The sequence below is a fragment of the Octopus sinensis genome, linkage group LG18 (genome assembly GCF_006345805.1).
Source record: "Octopus sinensis linkage group LG18, ASM634580v1, whole genome shotgun sequence".
Classification (NCBI taxonomy): Eukaryota; Metazoa; Mollusca; class Cephalopoda; order Octopoda; family Octopodidae; genus Octopus; species Octopus sinensis.
In genome coordinates, this window is record NC_043014.1 from 24,110,741 (window position 1) to 24,126,846 (window position 16,106).

Here is a 16,106-nt window from a genome sequence, read left to right on the forward strand (position 1 = left end):
CGAATGTAAGAGCCAAGAACAGACTCCTAAAGAGTTTTCCATAGAAAGCTGAAAACATCATGGAGACAGAGTCAGCCAATGTCCAAGTAACCCATCTCCTTTTCCTCTTTATATTTCACTTAACATGGTGAATCTCAGAATGGGATGCATAAAGGCACATGACCTGAGGTCACACTGGAAGCAGAGATGCATGCTCAAAGAACTAAGATCCCTAGGTTTGGATGTGATAGCCATCAGCAAGACCAGTATTTCTAACACACACATAGCACACATTTTTGGTAATTTCAAGGTCTCCACACATCTTACTTCACCCAGAATGTGGGAATGGGGTGGTGGTGCTGCTTTGGAAAAACCTGGGCCTTGAGATACAGTTGATCTTCCTTGACCCAGATGGTAAGCTGATGATCCTGGACATGAACATTGGCGAAGGTGGTGCCTTTAGACTAGTTGCTGTTTATGTCTGATCTGGGTCAGAGTAGCTAGATTTCTTCAGGTGTTCAGTTTTTCTGGGAACACTCCACTCTTTACTGCTTATGGACGATTGGAATATGATCTTAGATGCATACCTGGATTGTGTTAGGCTAAGAGATAGGGTAAGGAATGTAAAAGCCTTGCAAGCTTGTTCAGTCATTTCAAAATGGCTGAAGGTACTAACTGTATTTCATGATGTATCAGTATAGACATGAACAAACAGCATCACGAGCACAGTTCAAAGTTGCTGACTACTCAGATCACAAATTTGTGACCTGTATGATCTACCTAGATAGGTTGCATAAACAGAGACCTGATACTGGAAACTGAACACATCTTTCTTGGTGCACCAACTATCACAACACTATCAACCTTAGCGGGTAACTTCCACAGCTTGAACTGCTTCAGTCACATGATACACACATTGCAAACTAGCTCATATGCAAATATTGTAAAAGTTTTGGCTCACCTCTTAAGTAACCATGCACCCACCTTACCTAAGCATGCACATTTAGTCAGCTTCCATGATGAGTATTCTATTTGTTTGATCAACTGAATTACCAACTCTTTACTGTAAGTGGCTGAATATACCACGGGTCTATGTACCTTCAGGCAGACTCAGCATGACACTGTTTGTGACAGAGCTGACATCCTGAATTGCAGTTCCAGTTCATTGTCACTTCCATTTATCCTCTTCACTCATAAGGTTTGGCTGGAACCAGAGCTATAGAATAAAACACTTGCCCAAGGTACCACATAGATTAAACATGGAAGCCTACAATTGTAAAACAAATTTCTTGAATTTTCAGCGGTGTTTGTACCCATCACACATACATAAGAACACGCACACACTTATTAATACACACCCATATAGGTGCATACACATATAACTAATGAATTAATTTTTAAAAATTAAAAATGAAATGGAAATATATATTATATACCTGAAGACAATTTGAAAGATCTAAATGTTCTAAATTCTTACAGCATTCTCCTTGTGCCAGGTAAGTCATTCCTTTGTCTGTGAACCTTCTGCAATATGCCAAACTTAAACAAAGCAAGTTACTGAGGTACCTTAAAAAAGTGAATAAGGAGACAAGGGAAAAATAAATAATGCAAGTAAATTTAACATCAGTGAAATTTTGTTTCATACTTTGCATGAAAACAACCTCTATTCCTTGAACTCTAGTAGTAAATTATATTGAGAAGTATAAACACAAAATCAGTGTGGTGTGTGCATGATTTGAATATAAAGGCACCTGCCTTCTCTTCCTCGTGATGGAGACCCTTCTGTGGTAGCTAATCCTTCGACCCAGCCCCGACCTGAACACTAAAGATAGCAGCTGCTCACCCAAACCCTTAGCGACCGTCCTCACACGTCTTGTCACCTGGATGACCCACGTTGGAAAGGCCCAATTGACCACTGCCTGCACACGCCTGACAGCTGCCCCTTCCGGTTGCCCCAGCTTCCGGTCAACGCACCCAGCTGCTGATGTCATCCCACACGCCACCCTGATCTTAAAGATCACAATCTCTCCGCTCCATGTCGTAGTCCACCATCCAACCAGGAGAGCGCCTTGTTCGTTGAGATCTTCTCAAGCTGGGCTCCTTGTTCTCCCCCTCTCCTGAATCGTCGTCCGTCGAAGCGACAATCCTGCGAAGGTCCAAGACATGTCGTGGCGTTCCATCTACGGATACGTTGTTTCTGGAATTGACCGCCATCACCGTTCCTCTGCTCCATTGAGACGTACAGCGCGCCTTTGGTGGCTTGACCCAGACTTCCTCCCCTATTTTCACGCGAACGGGTCCCTTCTCTTCCTCGTGATCCTCCGGCGCTTTGCTCGGGTGCCTCCATTCATATTTGAACACAGCTCTCTGCGGCACAGATTCTTCAGCTTGTCCAGATCGGGGAGACAAGTTGTACCAAAAAAATGCTTCAAGCGGTGAAATGTGCCCTCTTTCAGCTATGGCCTTGACTGTCCGATGGTGCCTCTCCACGATCCCGTTACCGCTCGGCCTATACGCTGCTCTGAACAAGCGTCGCACATTCCACCGATCAAGCATAACCCTCAATGCTTCCAAACGAAACACCGCCCCATTGTCCATCAGTAGTTCTTCTACGGGACCTCTCTTTAAGAATATCCCGTTCAGGATCTGGGCGATCTCGTCAGCAATGCCTGATCTCAACTCCCTCCAAATGGCCAGCCAGCCCGGCCCGCAGTCGACGATGGAGAGGTACATTCGCTGAAGGTAGTGTGTCATCCACGGCTAGCCTTTTCCAGTTCTGCTCCACGGAAAGGCTTCCCTGTTCATGCCCACACGGAGCAGGGTCGATGGACTGACACCTGTCGCAGCTCCCGACCACCTTCCGGATGCTTCTCCTAGTGACGTCAGCATCAATTTTCTTCGGCAGATACAGGGTCCTGTCCACACCCAGGTGATGCATAGCATGCAGTTTCTTCAGTTCAGAGTCATCCAACCGACACGCCGCAGCTATCCCTTTCGGGGCCTCCTCCGGTTCTTCCAACCATGCTCTTTTCACCCTGGTCAGTACATCCGCCCTGTTTTTCTCTGAAGGCACGAAAACCACACTCAGCTTCAGTCCAAACTCGGCGATCAATTCACCTAGAACTCCTAGACGGCGCTTCACTAAGATCTCCGCAGCACCTTTCGTCCGCACTCTCCTTTCACCGGTGATCACCGATCCTACCCAGCCAAGCACAGTGGCCGGATCCGTCCGGATTTCAATCGTGCGCAGCCCCCATTTCAAGGCCAAGTTCACCCCTTTTAGCACCGCGTCTAATTCGGCGACATTGATGTGGTTGAAATCATCTGCTTTCCAAAGCCAGGCCGCGTCCTCCACCGCAGCGCCTTCGATTGCCAACACCACCCCTATCACTATACTGCTGGCATCACACCAGATGGTCCCGCATTCCGTCTTGGGCACGTACCAGATCCCCCTGACCGGGTCTTCCGCTCTCGTCCTCTCTAGGATTTCCTGCATCATTGCCACCGTCCCTTCTTCCACTTTGTCGCCCCACCTCTCCCCTTCTGCTCGTCTCTTGGTGTAACTACACGCCATGCGCAGCCATCCAGCGATAGGGTAGTGACCGACCAACTTCCCACACACCGAGAACAGCTCCCTCCTGCTGACGCTGGAACTCAGCTCTGGGATATCATTTCCTCTCCGGAACACCAATTCACCCAATCCATCTCTTCGCAGCTTCAGCCCGGCTCCCCCTTCAATCGACTCCGGTGGCTTAGCAATCAGTCCAAACTTCTCCAGATGACTAACTACCTCGTCGGCTGGCACTACAGTTTCGTCCACCAAAATGTCATCAATGTAGGAGCTGGTGGCCTTTCTAATCTTGCCGTCTTTCCCTAGGATGGACCTAAGCACTGCCGCCATGATCTTCGGAGCGGAATTCAGCCCAAAACCCAGCCTGGTTAAACAGTACGTCTGGCCCTTGTACTGCACCAGCTGATATCGCCACAGTTTGTCGCTCACATGGAGCTGCAAGTATGCCGATCTCAAGTCGACAATCATCGCTGCCTCGGTCGACTGTCTCCACTTACGTAACGCCTCGCCACAAACGTCTGTCACCTCACCTCCTGTGTGACACGATATGTGCTGGTTTAGCTCCCTGAAGTCCAGCATCAGTCTGACTTTTCCCTTCGTAGGCTGCACCACCGACATCAGGGGTAGCACTCCACCCGCTACCTCCTCCTTCCAAGGGACAAGGACCCCTTCCTCGATCCACCTCTCCACCTCGTCTTCAAACTTGACCCTGGCATGGCCTTTCAGGGTATGCTGGTAACAGCTCACCCTGTTTTCCAGCGTCGGGGGCTCGTCCTTCCATCGCCACTTTATCGTCCACCGCTGACCATCAAACGCTGCCTGAAAGTCTTTGTCCTCAATGGTGTAAGCGGCGCAGTCCCTCGCGGGGCTCTGCTCTCTCTGGCGATCCTGACTCGCAGTGCACGACGCCCCCACGCTTCCGAACGTGACCTCATTTCCCACAACACTGACGCCACCGAGGCAGTTGATGGCATCCATCCCCATCACCACATCAACTCCATCTATCATGCGTTCGGCCACAATTGCCTGCAGCCTTAGCATTGTGCCACGCACCACTATCTCTACCTTGCTGCTGCCTCTGCAACGGATTTCGCTGCCGTCGACTGCCCGGACACTACTCACCCTGTTCCATTCCTTCGTCACCCTCAAAGTCACAATTGTGGACATACAGCCCGTATCCACGAGGGCCTTGAATGTCTTCCCCTCGGCCTCCACGTCAATCAATGGCAGCATCTCCAAATAGCGCCTCTACTCGTTTGCGGCAACTTCCCCGGGATCGTTTCCCTGGTCGCAATCACGGGCAATGTGCCCTGTCTGCCTGCATCGATAGCAAACGGGCCCCGGCTGCGTACAGTCCCGCGCCATGTGCGGTCCCTGACATCTAAAACACCGTCCTGAGAACGGCCGCTCTCGTAGCACGATAAACTTCTGTACGTCTTTCTCAGGACGTCGGACGTCTTTACGCACCTCCGTCACCGCCATCGCCTTCCACCCAGAGTGTCTCATCAACACGCGGGCCTGAGCCACGAGTTCGCTCAGCACCATCTTTTTAATCCCGGACAGTCGTTGTAGGTGAATCCCTACATTGTCGGGGAACCCATTCACAAATGCCAGCCGGGCTGCTCTCTCCATCCCTTCTACCACAAACCCAGCCAGAGTCGCTAACCTTCTAACTTCTGCTGCATAGTCGTCCACTTGGCTTCCCGTCCACCTGATCGCACCTAGCTTAGCAAAAGCTGTGTATTCGCATTCCGTATAGGCATCCCGCAAGCGTCGCTCTATGTTCTCCTCGCTGAGCCGTTCCTCTTCATCCATCTCAAGGTATAGCGTTAAGGCACTCCCTTCTAAATACAGCACTATAAGACTTGCCACATCACTTATACCTTGCAGTCTTGCCACCAGCCTGATTTTGCGAATCCAGGCCACTACATCGCCTTCACCATTAAAAGGTCTGACAACGTCGCTGGCGATCCTAATTTTTGCAGACATCGTGGCGACGAATCGTGTTGAAATGTAAATGTTTAAGAACTGCCGAAATAGCTTGTGGTGTGTGCACGATTTGAATATAAAGGCACCTACCTTCTCTTCCTCGTGATGGAGACCCTTCTGTGGTAGCTAATCCTTCGACACAGCCCTGACCCGAACACTAAAGATAGCAGCTGCTCACCCAAACCCTTAGCGACCGTCCTCACACGTCTTGTCACCTGGACGACCCACGTTGGAAAGGCCCAATTGACCTCTGCCTGCGCACGCCTGACAGCTGCCCCTTCTGGTTGCCCCAGCTTCCGGTCAACGCACCCAGCTGCTGACTTACTGAATATGTTAAAAAAAACTTGAACATAGGTCAATAAAAGTCAAATATAGTTTGTTTAAATGTCAATATAATTATGTTCACAGAGAGAGCAGAAAAGAGATACAGAAAATAATTTTTCAGACTTTTAACCCCCAACAAAATAAACAAAAAAAGAAAATAACCCAAATATTAAAAGGATTAGCAAATAATTAATCATACCGAGCAATTATTCTTAAAGCTGTATCAGTTATAAGTGTGTGAGAAATATTAAGGTAAAGTAAGATATGACAACGCCGAGCGATGAGAAGTAGATGGTCATCCTGTAAAAGAGGGAGAAAAAGTATTTAAGGATATATATATACACACACACCACACACACAAGAATATGTATGTATAACAACAATAAAAACAATAAAGTTTTTTAAAAAATGATAAAAAACAAAAAAATTAGAGTGATGGACTGGCAAAACTGTTACAGTGTTGAGCAAAATGCTTTGCAGTAGTTCCTGCTGCTGAAGGTAGAAAGCTGGCAGAATCATTAGTGCATAGGGCAAAATGCTTAGCGGCATTTTGTCCATCATTATGTTCTAGGTTAAATGCTGCCAGGGTCAACTTTGCTTTCATCCTTTCATGGTCAATAAAAAAGCACAAGAGTCAAAGTAATCAACTTAGCCTCTCCCTGAAATTGCTGGCCTTGTGCAAAAACTTGAAACAAGTATTTCTTGTTCTTTATGTTTTGAGCTCCTGTCAGACTCAATTCATCTTTCACCTCACCAGGCTCAATAAAATAAAGCATCAGTTTAGTAGTCTGGTTGATATAATCAATTGTTAATCCACCACCACTACCATAACCAAACTAATGACCTTTTGTCTAATTTAAAATCTGTTATTATTAGTATTTGTTCTGGCTCTTTCCATTCTGAACTCAAATCACATAGAAGTCAACTTTGCCCTCAATCCTTCCAAGGATTGAACCTGGAACCATGTGGTTGGGAAGTAAGCTTCTTACCACATAGCAATGCCTGCACCTATGTATATAGACATAAATGCATACATACATATATACATATGCATGCATATGTATACATATACAATATAGAACAAAAAAGAAATAACAAGAGAGGAGCCCCAAAATGGCAACATAGAGGGATTCAGGTTTCTCTAGATGCAATCTTAAATTACGACATGCCAGAAGCAAATGCCTTCCCCCAGTTCTTGTTATCAGACTACACCTTCTAGATAGGTGTAGACCTTTCATTCATCTTTCATAAAATTTGATGGAAAGCAAGGTTGGATTTTACTGAAAAGTAATAATAATATTTTTTTACATAAGTACTCTCTTTATTCTCAATTTGTCTTCTCTGTCTCTTATTCACAGTTCCACTCTCTCTTGCTTCTCCACCCAATTTTTCCTTTTCTTTTTCAATGCTGCTTTCCTTCTATTTTCTTTTCAAAATGACTATAAGACACTTCACCATTAACCCATCCTTTGACATTATTTCTTTGTATCTTAATGCAGTAAAGTGTTCTCTGATGATTCATTCTACTTAAGCATCCAAATGCATTTGGAATACACAAATGCTGGTTTCCAAGCAACCATAATGTATGTAAGAACTAATATATAAACCTGTGATTATCTTAATTTCTCTAGATTTGCTCTGTATCATTACTAGTAATAGTAATGAGATACACTAATAGTAAAGTAGTTACTTAACCGGCATACTGGAAGTAGATTAGAATACGATAATTTATGTGGAGCTCTCAACACAACAGTAGCAGTCTTACATCTATTTGTGTACACATGAGATATTATATATATATATACATATATACAGGGTGCGGTGAATAAAATGTTGTATAAATTACGCAAAAATGAAAATAACACTGATCTTATTTTAACAGATATATTTACCTCAATTACATAAAAATATCTTGAAATATTAGAGTAAATTTATTCAATAAAATCGCCATTGGCTTCAACCATGGCCACCAGACGACTTTGAAATCCCTTGCAACATTTCTATTTAAGTTGGTGAATGCTGCCATAATCCTTGCCTTCAGTGTATGTTTGGTGTTACAAGGAGTTTTGTTAGTCTCTCGCTCAACTGCACCCCATGCATAATATTCAAAGAGGTTGCAGTGTGGGGATTTAGGTGGCCAGATGTTAGGGATGATGTGGTCACAGAAATTTTCTGACAGCCATGACTGGGTTCCCCTGCTTGTGTGGCATGGTGCAGAGTTCTGTTGCCAGACATAGGGTCTTCTAGCAGCCACTCTCTTCACCCAGGGTCACACTACCTCCTCCAGGCACTTGATGTAGGCCATGTGGGAAGATGAATGGAAACATAACTATGCCCTCACTAGCGAACACTCCAAGCACTCCATGTTGATTAGATGTTTGATTTTTATCACTCTCGGTACATGCACTGTTCTCAGATTGACACCCAAACACTCTGAAATGTTCATATTGGAGCTTCTGGCATGAATGCCAAGCAGTACAGCATGTCATTTCCAAATTTCTGACAGAGTGAGTTGCCTCATGGAATGGTTTTTCTCACAGATGGTGCCCAACTGACCCTACAGTAATGTGTAGTTGATAAAATTAAAAATAAACAATGAGAATGGGCAAAATTAAAAATATAAAATGGCAATATTTTACCCACTGCACCCTATATATATATCAGAAATTAAATAAATGACAAGAGAACTAGAAATTATATAATGAACTTCATTAGCTCACAGCTGTTTCTACTATAAGATGCAGTGCAATTAAAGCTGAGTGCTCAGGTATCACCTTACAGTTTCATTGGAGCATATGTATATTGAGTTCTCACACAAGGTTATTTGTATCATTATGCCTAAATGAAATATCGATGTGTGTGTGTGGGGAGGGGGGTTCAGACAAATTCGTTTTTTCCCCTTTTATTTTCATCCTTATTTTTCATCAACAATTTTAACAAATCAGTCAAGAATATATTGTCTTCATTGTTCACAACTTCTTGCATATGTTTCACTAGACTGTCTATTCCTTAAAAGTAGAAATCACTGGCTGTTAACTCAAATAATTCATTGCACAATGTTTTCAGCTCCACATCATTGAAAAAGCTTCACAGAGACTGACTGTAAAAGATGATAATCTGCAGGCACTATATTAAGAGAATATGGTGAGCGTGAAAGAACTTCCTAGTCAAGCTCTTGAATAGCATTTTTGGTCAAATTAGTGATGTGGCAGTGAACATTGTTGTGTTGAAGAAGTATGCCATGTCATTGGTCAGGTCATTTCACTGGATTGCCTCATTAAGCCAGTGCATTTGCTGAACATGATGCTCTACATTGTCTGTGTGGTTGTTTTCAAGCATTTTTGTAGTGGATTAGCTCTTTCCAATCTCACCTAATATAGGTCATCACCTTGCATGGATATAGCTCTGGCTTGGCTTGAGGTACTATTTGTTTGTTGGGACACAGCTATTGTTTTCTCTGCTTCATATTGATGTAAAAACACTATATGTATATATATATATATATATATATATATATATATATATTTTATTACAGGAAAGACAGTTTGTGTTCAAAAGTAACTGTCAAGCAAGCAAACTAGTGGTGATAGGGGAGCACTGGAGTTTTTCTCTTTCATTTACAACAGGGGTTGGTGAACCGAGGTAAAATAACCCCAAGTGGGGTAAAAATGAAAATCTTGGGGATAATGAGGACTCATTAGCAGTGCCTGCTTAGGTGTGCTTAAGCACAGGGCCCTGGTGATCAAAAAAAGCTTTTACGATGAATTTTTCAAATGTCAAATGTTAAAATGTTTTATGTAAAACATCGTAAAAAATGTTACTAGAAATCCAGTCCTTACTAATTTATTTACTATTTTACTTTCAAAAACAACAATAACGAAAAATGATGTAAAAAAACCCAAAACATGTGTGTGTGTGTAATATATATATATATATATATATATATATATATTATTAATATCAGGAAATCAATATTAGAAAATTCTGCAGAAAGATATATATGTGTGTAAAATAATTGTAACAAGAATATAAATATATATAAATATATGTAAATGTGTATAAGTATAAATATATAATGTATATGACAGTTTAAAAGTTTCGAATTAAGTTTTTAAAGCATCTTACGATCATTTCACAGAAGTGTTGTTCTTATAACGGAATCCTATATTGATAAGCATTTATAGTCAACTCTTCTGTTCTTTAGAGATATAAAATTTGCATTTTGTATAATATATCGAATGGTAGTTTTTTTTTAAATTTGAAGTAATACTATAAAATGTTGTTTGTTTGAAATATAAATTTAAAATTAAAAATTACTGCTTTTGATTTTGGTAAGTACACTTTAGTATGAGAGTCTTTAAATCCATATATATTTCCATGGTTAGTCTTCTGTAATAATCCATAATAGTTATGTGTAAAATCCATTATATTGTCTTGTATTCCAAATATATTTCATAGACTTGGATAATATAAAATAATGGAATCCTATATTGATAAGCATTTATAGATAGATAACTCTTCTTCTCTTCAGTAATATCAAATGTGAAATTTGTATAATTTAACGAATAGTAGTTTTTTTTTTTAAATTATGATTCATAATTATAATGAGATGAATCCAATGATATATCGATAAACAAGTTATTAGGAATTGTTATCATATAGTGGTACATACATATTTCAGTATGGTATCTTTAGAAATATGTGATGCAGATGGCATTGTAGACACTTTAAAAATTGAATTAGTGAAAAAGAAATTAGATATAAAAAATTTACTGGCTATAGGAACTGACAATACTAGAGTAATGATAGGAGTCAACAATGATATTTTCCAGAAATTAAAAGAAGTTCCATCATTACTTCTATTTAGATGTGTATGTCATTCTTTACAATTGGCAGTATCCCACACTTGTGCTGAATGTTTGCCCATAAATTTAGAATTTTTAGTATCCGAAACCTATAAATGGTCCTCTCATTCTTCAACAAGACAAAGTGCTTACAAACAACTTTACCTTGCTATCAATAATAAAGAGCCATTGAAGATCATGAATTCTTGTACAACTAGGTGGCTGTCAATAGAACCAGCGATAAATAGAATTTTAAGCCAATGGTTTGAATTGCAAACTCACTTCCAAACTACAACCACAAAAGAAAAATACTTTACAGCACAAACGTTACATGAAATGTTTTGTGATTCTAGGAATGAACTTTACCTTTTATTTTTGCATCCAATTTTAAAACAAAATTACTTGAATATCTTTCAAATTTGATCAAATCTGTTTCTAATATGACGGTGTTGCCAACATGTGGAATTGATCCTCTTTACCTGGATGCTTCTATTGAAAAATTTCTGGATCCTAAACCAAATTTAGGCAACAGGCTTGAGAGAAAGATAGCAGAAATGATTATCAAGAAGCCGCCGAAGAAAATAATATTTGCAAGAGAGCACAATTTTTACTCTGCCTTTATAAAGAGCTCAAGCACCGTTTGCCAAGAAATATTAATATACTGAGGAATATCAAATGTTTTTCAGTAGAGAATATTTTGAAGCATTTCAAAGAGCCAATTTTACCTGTCTTAGAAGCAATGCATTTAAATGAAGAAAAAATTGCTTCAATTGAAATTCAGTTTAATAGCATTCATTTAGTTAAATGGACAAATATGTCTAATACTGAGGCATTCTGGCTGGAAGTCTTGAACTATAAAAATGCTACTGGAGGAAATCCTTTTAGAGATGTTGCAAATTTTGCCATTAATTTATTGACATTGCCAAACTCAGATGCAGAAGTTGAACGGTTGCTCAGTAGTATGGGTATAATCAAATCAAAATTGAAAAACAAAATGCATCTTCCTATGCTTAGATCAATACTGTCTATAAAATATGGCCTGAAAAGATATGGCAAATGTTGCAAAAACTTCGATATTCCAAAACCCATAATTAACAAGATTGGGACCTTGAATGTATACAGAAGTCAAGACCTAGGCACTGCAGCTGAAAGTGATCAAATTAGTGAAATTCAAGAAATTATTTCTCAACGCTGAATATAATTAAAGAAAGTAAATAAAAATGTAAATAAAAATTAAGCTTTTTCATATAATTAGTCTTCAGCATTTTTTTGTCATATTTAGCATTTTTTTTTTTGTATTTTTTCTACTGAAATTTAGCATAAAATTCTGATTTTAAGTTGGCAACACTGGTATGCATGTATGTGTGCACGTATGAAAGGTTTTTTTCAATTTCTGTCAAGCAAATCCACTCCCAAAGCTTTGAGAGTATTTTCTTCTCTGAAGACCTGCTGTTCAGATCTCTTGAGAGTTTCTTACCACTCCTAGTTCAAGATGCACTAATAAAAGACAGGATAGTCATGATTGAAAAATCTCTAATCATAAACCTGTTAGATGAGGGTTTAACTGGAGTTAAACAACAATAACAACAGCAAGATAGTTGACCTAACCATATGGAACCTATACACAGTTTGGTAGATTGGGCTGTTTGAGAAGTAAGTGCTGTGTGGGGGTGGTGAGGGGACACTATAATGATTGTAACAGAATATAAACTTCTCACTGTCAATTCAGCCAACTGCTCTGTTTCAAATTATAATTCTGTCTCACTGCCCTCATTCCCCACAACTCATCATGCTTTTGTTCTTTTGCTGGACTACAACCATACCTGGGCACTGCCTTCAAGGCTTTAGGCAATCATATCAATCCTTTTACTTATTTTATACTTGGTACTTATTCTTACTAATTTCTATTTGTTGAACTGTCAGAGATACAAATAAAAACCCAGACACAGACGCACACACACAAGGGTGTTTGTACAGTTTCTGTTTACCAACTTTTATATTTCATCCAGAAGGCATTGATCAACCTGAGGTTATAAAAAAAAACAATTGCCCAAGATTTCATGCAATGTAATCAAACCAGAAACCATGTGGTTGTGAAGCAACCTTCTTAACCACACAGCCATGCCTGCCATCACAGTCAGTTTTAATTCATCATTTTTGTTTTTGAAATGGTTAATCATAGAATACTATGAACTTTACCTTAAGTGCCTGGCAGTTTGACAAATTAAGGTCCTGTAGGTTATTACAGCTACTTATTGCCATGAAGGAAGAACTCTGAATACATTGGCAGTTTCGCAGATTTAAGTGCAGCAGATATGGACGGTAGAGGTAAATCAGTTTGCTCACAGTCAAATCATTCAATCTAGAAATGTAATGGTATATATCAAAATATATCAAACACTCACTAATTGGTTTAATGATTTTAACATAAATACAAATCATTGTCCTTATCATTATCAGTTTTCCACTGATTTAGAATGCAATCTAGACTATAGTGGTACATAGATGAGTGTTCACTATGTTTGATCAATGATTGACTTTATTTTTGTCATTACTCATCCTATTACATCGACACACAAAAAATTAAATGCAAGCAAGGTACAAATGAGCACAATTGTGTGGTGGTATTGATAGCCAATCAAGAAAAAGATGTATGCAAACAACTAATGAAAATTCTAAATTCGGATGATATACCATTAATGGTCAAATAATTAATTATCTGCAAAAAATCTATTCAATGAATTGCCAGTTGATAAAAAATTGTACCATGACCTCTTACCTATGGTTTATTTCATGAAGATTAAGCTGAAACAAAAAAATAGATGTGTTTAACATTGAGAAAAATGAATGTTATATATAACAATTAAAACTTTGGGGAGACTAGAAGTGATCTTCATTAGTAAGAAATAATTTAGTAAAAATTAATTTTATGTTCCTTCAAAGATTGCTGACCTTGTGTCTAAATTAGAATCTACTGTGCTAACAATTGATATACCTCAATTTTAGTTTGATTTAATTTTATTAAAAAATTTTTTTTTACAAATACAATATTACAAAAAAATTCTTGTAGCGCTAATATGGTCAAACTTTAGTGCTGATATTGATTTCAAAAACTGATGGAAGACCATAAACTTTGAGGAAGGATATAATCTATTATACTGACCCATTGCTTGACTGGTACTATAAATCAACTACTGAGAAAGAATAAAATACAAATCTGACCTTGGCAGGATTTGAACTCAAAATGTAAGGTATTTTGTTTGATACTCTAATGGATTCTAAAAGTGATACTCTAACTCACACATATATAAAATACAAATTTTATGTAAACAAAAATCATTCCTGGTGAATCTCTGAAATGAGATGAAAGTATTCAAGAAATGATTATCTAAAATTCTAACTACCTCTTTTTCTTAATATATAAAATAATCTATACCTATTTATTTGAATGTACAAGACATCAGAGTGAATGAATTACAATTAAACTCGCAACTGAAAGATACCAGAAATGTAGAGGAAGTCTTCACAGAAATATCTAGTAAGTTGAATCTAATTATCTTAAAACTCAACACTATTTTCACTACCAAAGATGAAGTTGTGAATGGCATTCATGCACAAGGAACACTTCTTAAAGACACTCTAGCAACAAAGACCAACAATACAGATTCTACCAATGAGCCATCCCTATCTAGAAGAAAAATTTACAAGAGAGAAACAAAAGTTGATACACAAAAGCAAAAACCATTAAAACAGTAACTCTAGAATAAACTTCTGAATCAAAACAAACATGCGTATTGGAAAAGTATTCGATGTGATAATATAGCCAACACATAGTAAAATTGGCAAAACAAAGAAAACTCAATACTCTCCAGAAAATTTCTCATGAGAAAAATGAAGGGTGAAACGCTGGAAGAGACAACAATATGTACAAGCTTAGCATTATGCCATCTAGAAACTGAAATATCCCTTTTCCAATCATGAAAAGTCCAATATGAAGAAAAATTCAAAACAATTGATATAGTCACGTTTACTGAAATTTCTGAATGAAATGATAATCAAAATCAAGAAAAACTACAACTGTAGAAAGAAGACACCAAATGGGAAGAAGAAAAATCCACAAAAATGTGGGAAAAACATCAGGAATGGTTCACTAATTGCTAAAAAACAGAGTAGAAAAATCAATTATGAAAATAAAACCACAACAAAAAATAAAAATCAAAGAAAAACATGGAAATCAATCCCAGAGGAACCAAAGATATCAGGCTTACAGTCATCCAAAGACATTTGCAGAGATGGCCTCAAGATCATCTCAAATACAAACTGGAAACCTATATGCCATAATGCCAACACATAACTTTACCACAAACACACAAGATATAGAAGACAACCAGAAAACCATAATACCAAATACCCTAGATAGACAAAAACATGGGGAGAAAGACAAGGAAAAAAACAGACAAAATAAAAATCATTATACAAACAGACATCATAGAAGCTTAACAAATCCATAGTTAACAACCAATAATCCCAAACATCTCAAATGGCCTAACAAAAATAAAAGAGGATGGTAAGAAGACAGACACTATAGCAATGTAATACAAGCAGAGAGCACAGAATATTCTCTCGCCTACAAAGAAATAAGAAACCCCAGAAATATGAAACAGAGACATAATGTTACAACTCCTTAAGGTGGTGAGCTAGCAGAATCATTAGCATGCTGGACAAAATGCTTAGTGGTATTTTGTCTGAGTTCAAATTCTGCCAAGGCCTACATTGTCTTTCATCCTTTTGGGTTGATAAAATAAGTATCACTTGAGTGCTGAGGTTGGTGTAATCAACTTACCCCCCATCCTCTAAATTGCTGGCCTTGTGCCAAAATTCACAATCAATGTTACAACTCCTTTTTTAGGGAGAAGATACTACAGCCAGACCCCAGATCTGATGAAACAAAATATTTGAATAAATCCACAGAACATAAAGAGCCTAAAATTATAAATTTATCAAAAAGAAACCTCAATGAAAATGAAATAATTTATTTATTGAAAGGTTTCAAATTTATCCATGCACCTGTTTCTAAAACTCATAAAACTAAAAGCAGATATTGAACATTTTAGTTACCACCTCTGCCTTATAGAATTCTTCAACAATAAGAATATAAAAGATAAGTCAGTTGTTAGAAATAAGTCCTACTTCACCCCTTAGATGGGGAGTGAAAAGCATTTAGATACATATATAGACACAATTTCCAAATTACCTCCCAGTACCCATAAATGCAAACAAAACCTTTGTAGAGAAGAAAAGGAAGCTTTACTAGCACTGAAGAATGACAACTCTTCATCCTAAAAGAAGCCAATAAGGGTGGGGTAATAGTGATTATGGACACGGACTGTTATAAAGAA

At 38.8% G+C, this 16,106-nt stretch overlaps 1 protein-coding gene across 10 annotated transcripts in view; it reads right to left on the reverse strand.

Annotated features, from left to right (window-relative positions):
- LOC115221613 (dynein regulatory complex subunit 6-like) overlaps window positions 1-16,106 on the reverse strand; it is a 104,688-nt gene that overhangs the window by 58,377 nt on the left and 30,205 nt on the right. For 8 of the 10 annotated variants that reach the window (XM_036510786.1, XM_036510790.1, XM_036510788.1 and 5 more), the window contains 4 exons: window positions 13,487-13,512; window positions 12,907-13,069; window positions 6,063-6,163; window positions 1,416-1,545 (listed from right to left, as the gene is read on the reverse strand). In XM_036510786.1, coding sequence (XP_036366679.1) covers window positions 1,416-1,545; window positions 6,063-6,163; window positions 12,907-13,069; window positions 13,487-13,512 — 420 coding nt within the window. The remainder of the gene's footprint in view (window positions 1-1,415; window positions 1,546-6,062; window positions 6,164-12,906; window positions 13,070-13,486; window positions 13,513-16,106) is intronic. The other 2 variants (XM_036510793.1, XM_036510791.1) reach the window with 1 other exon arrangement.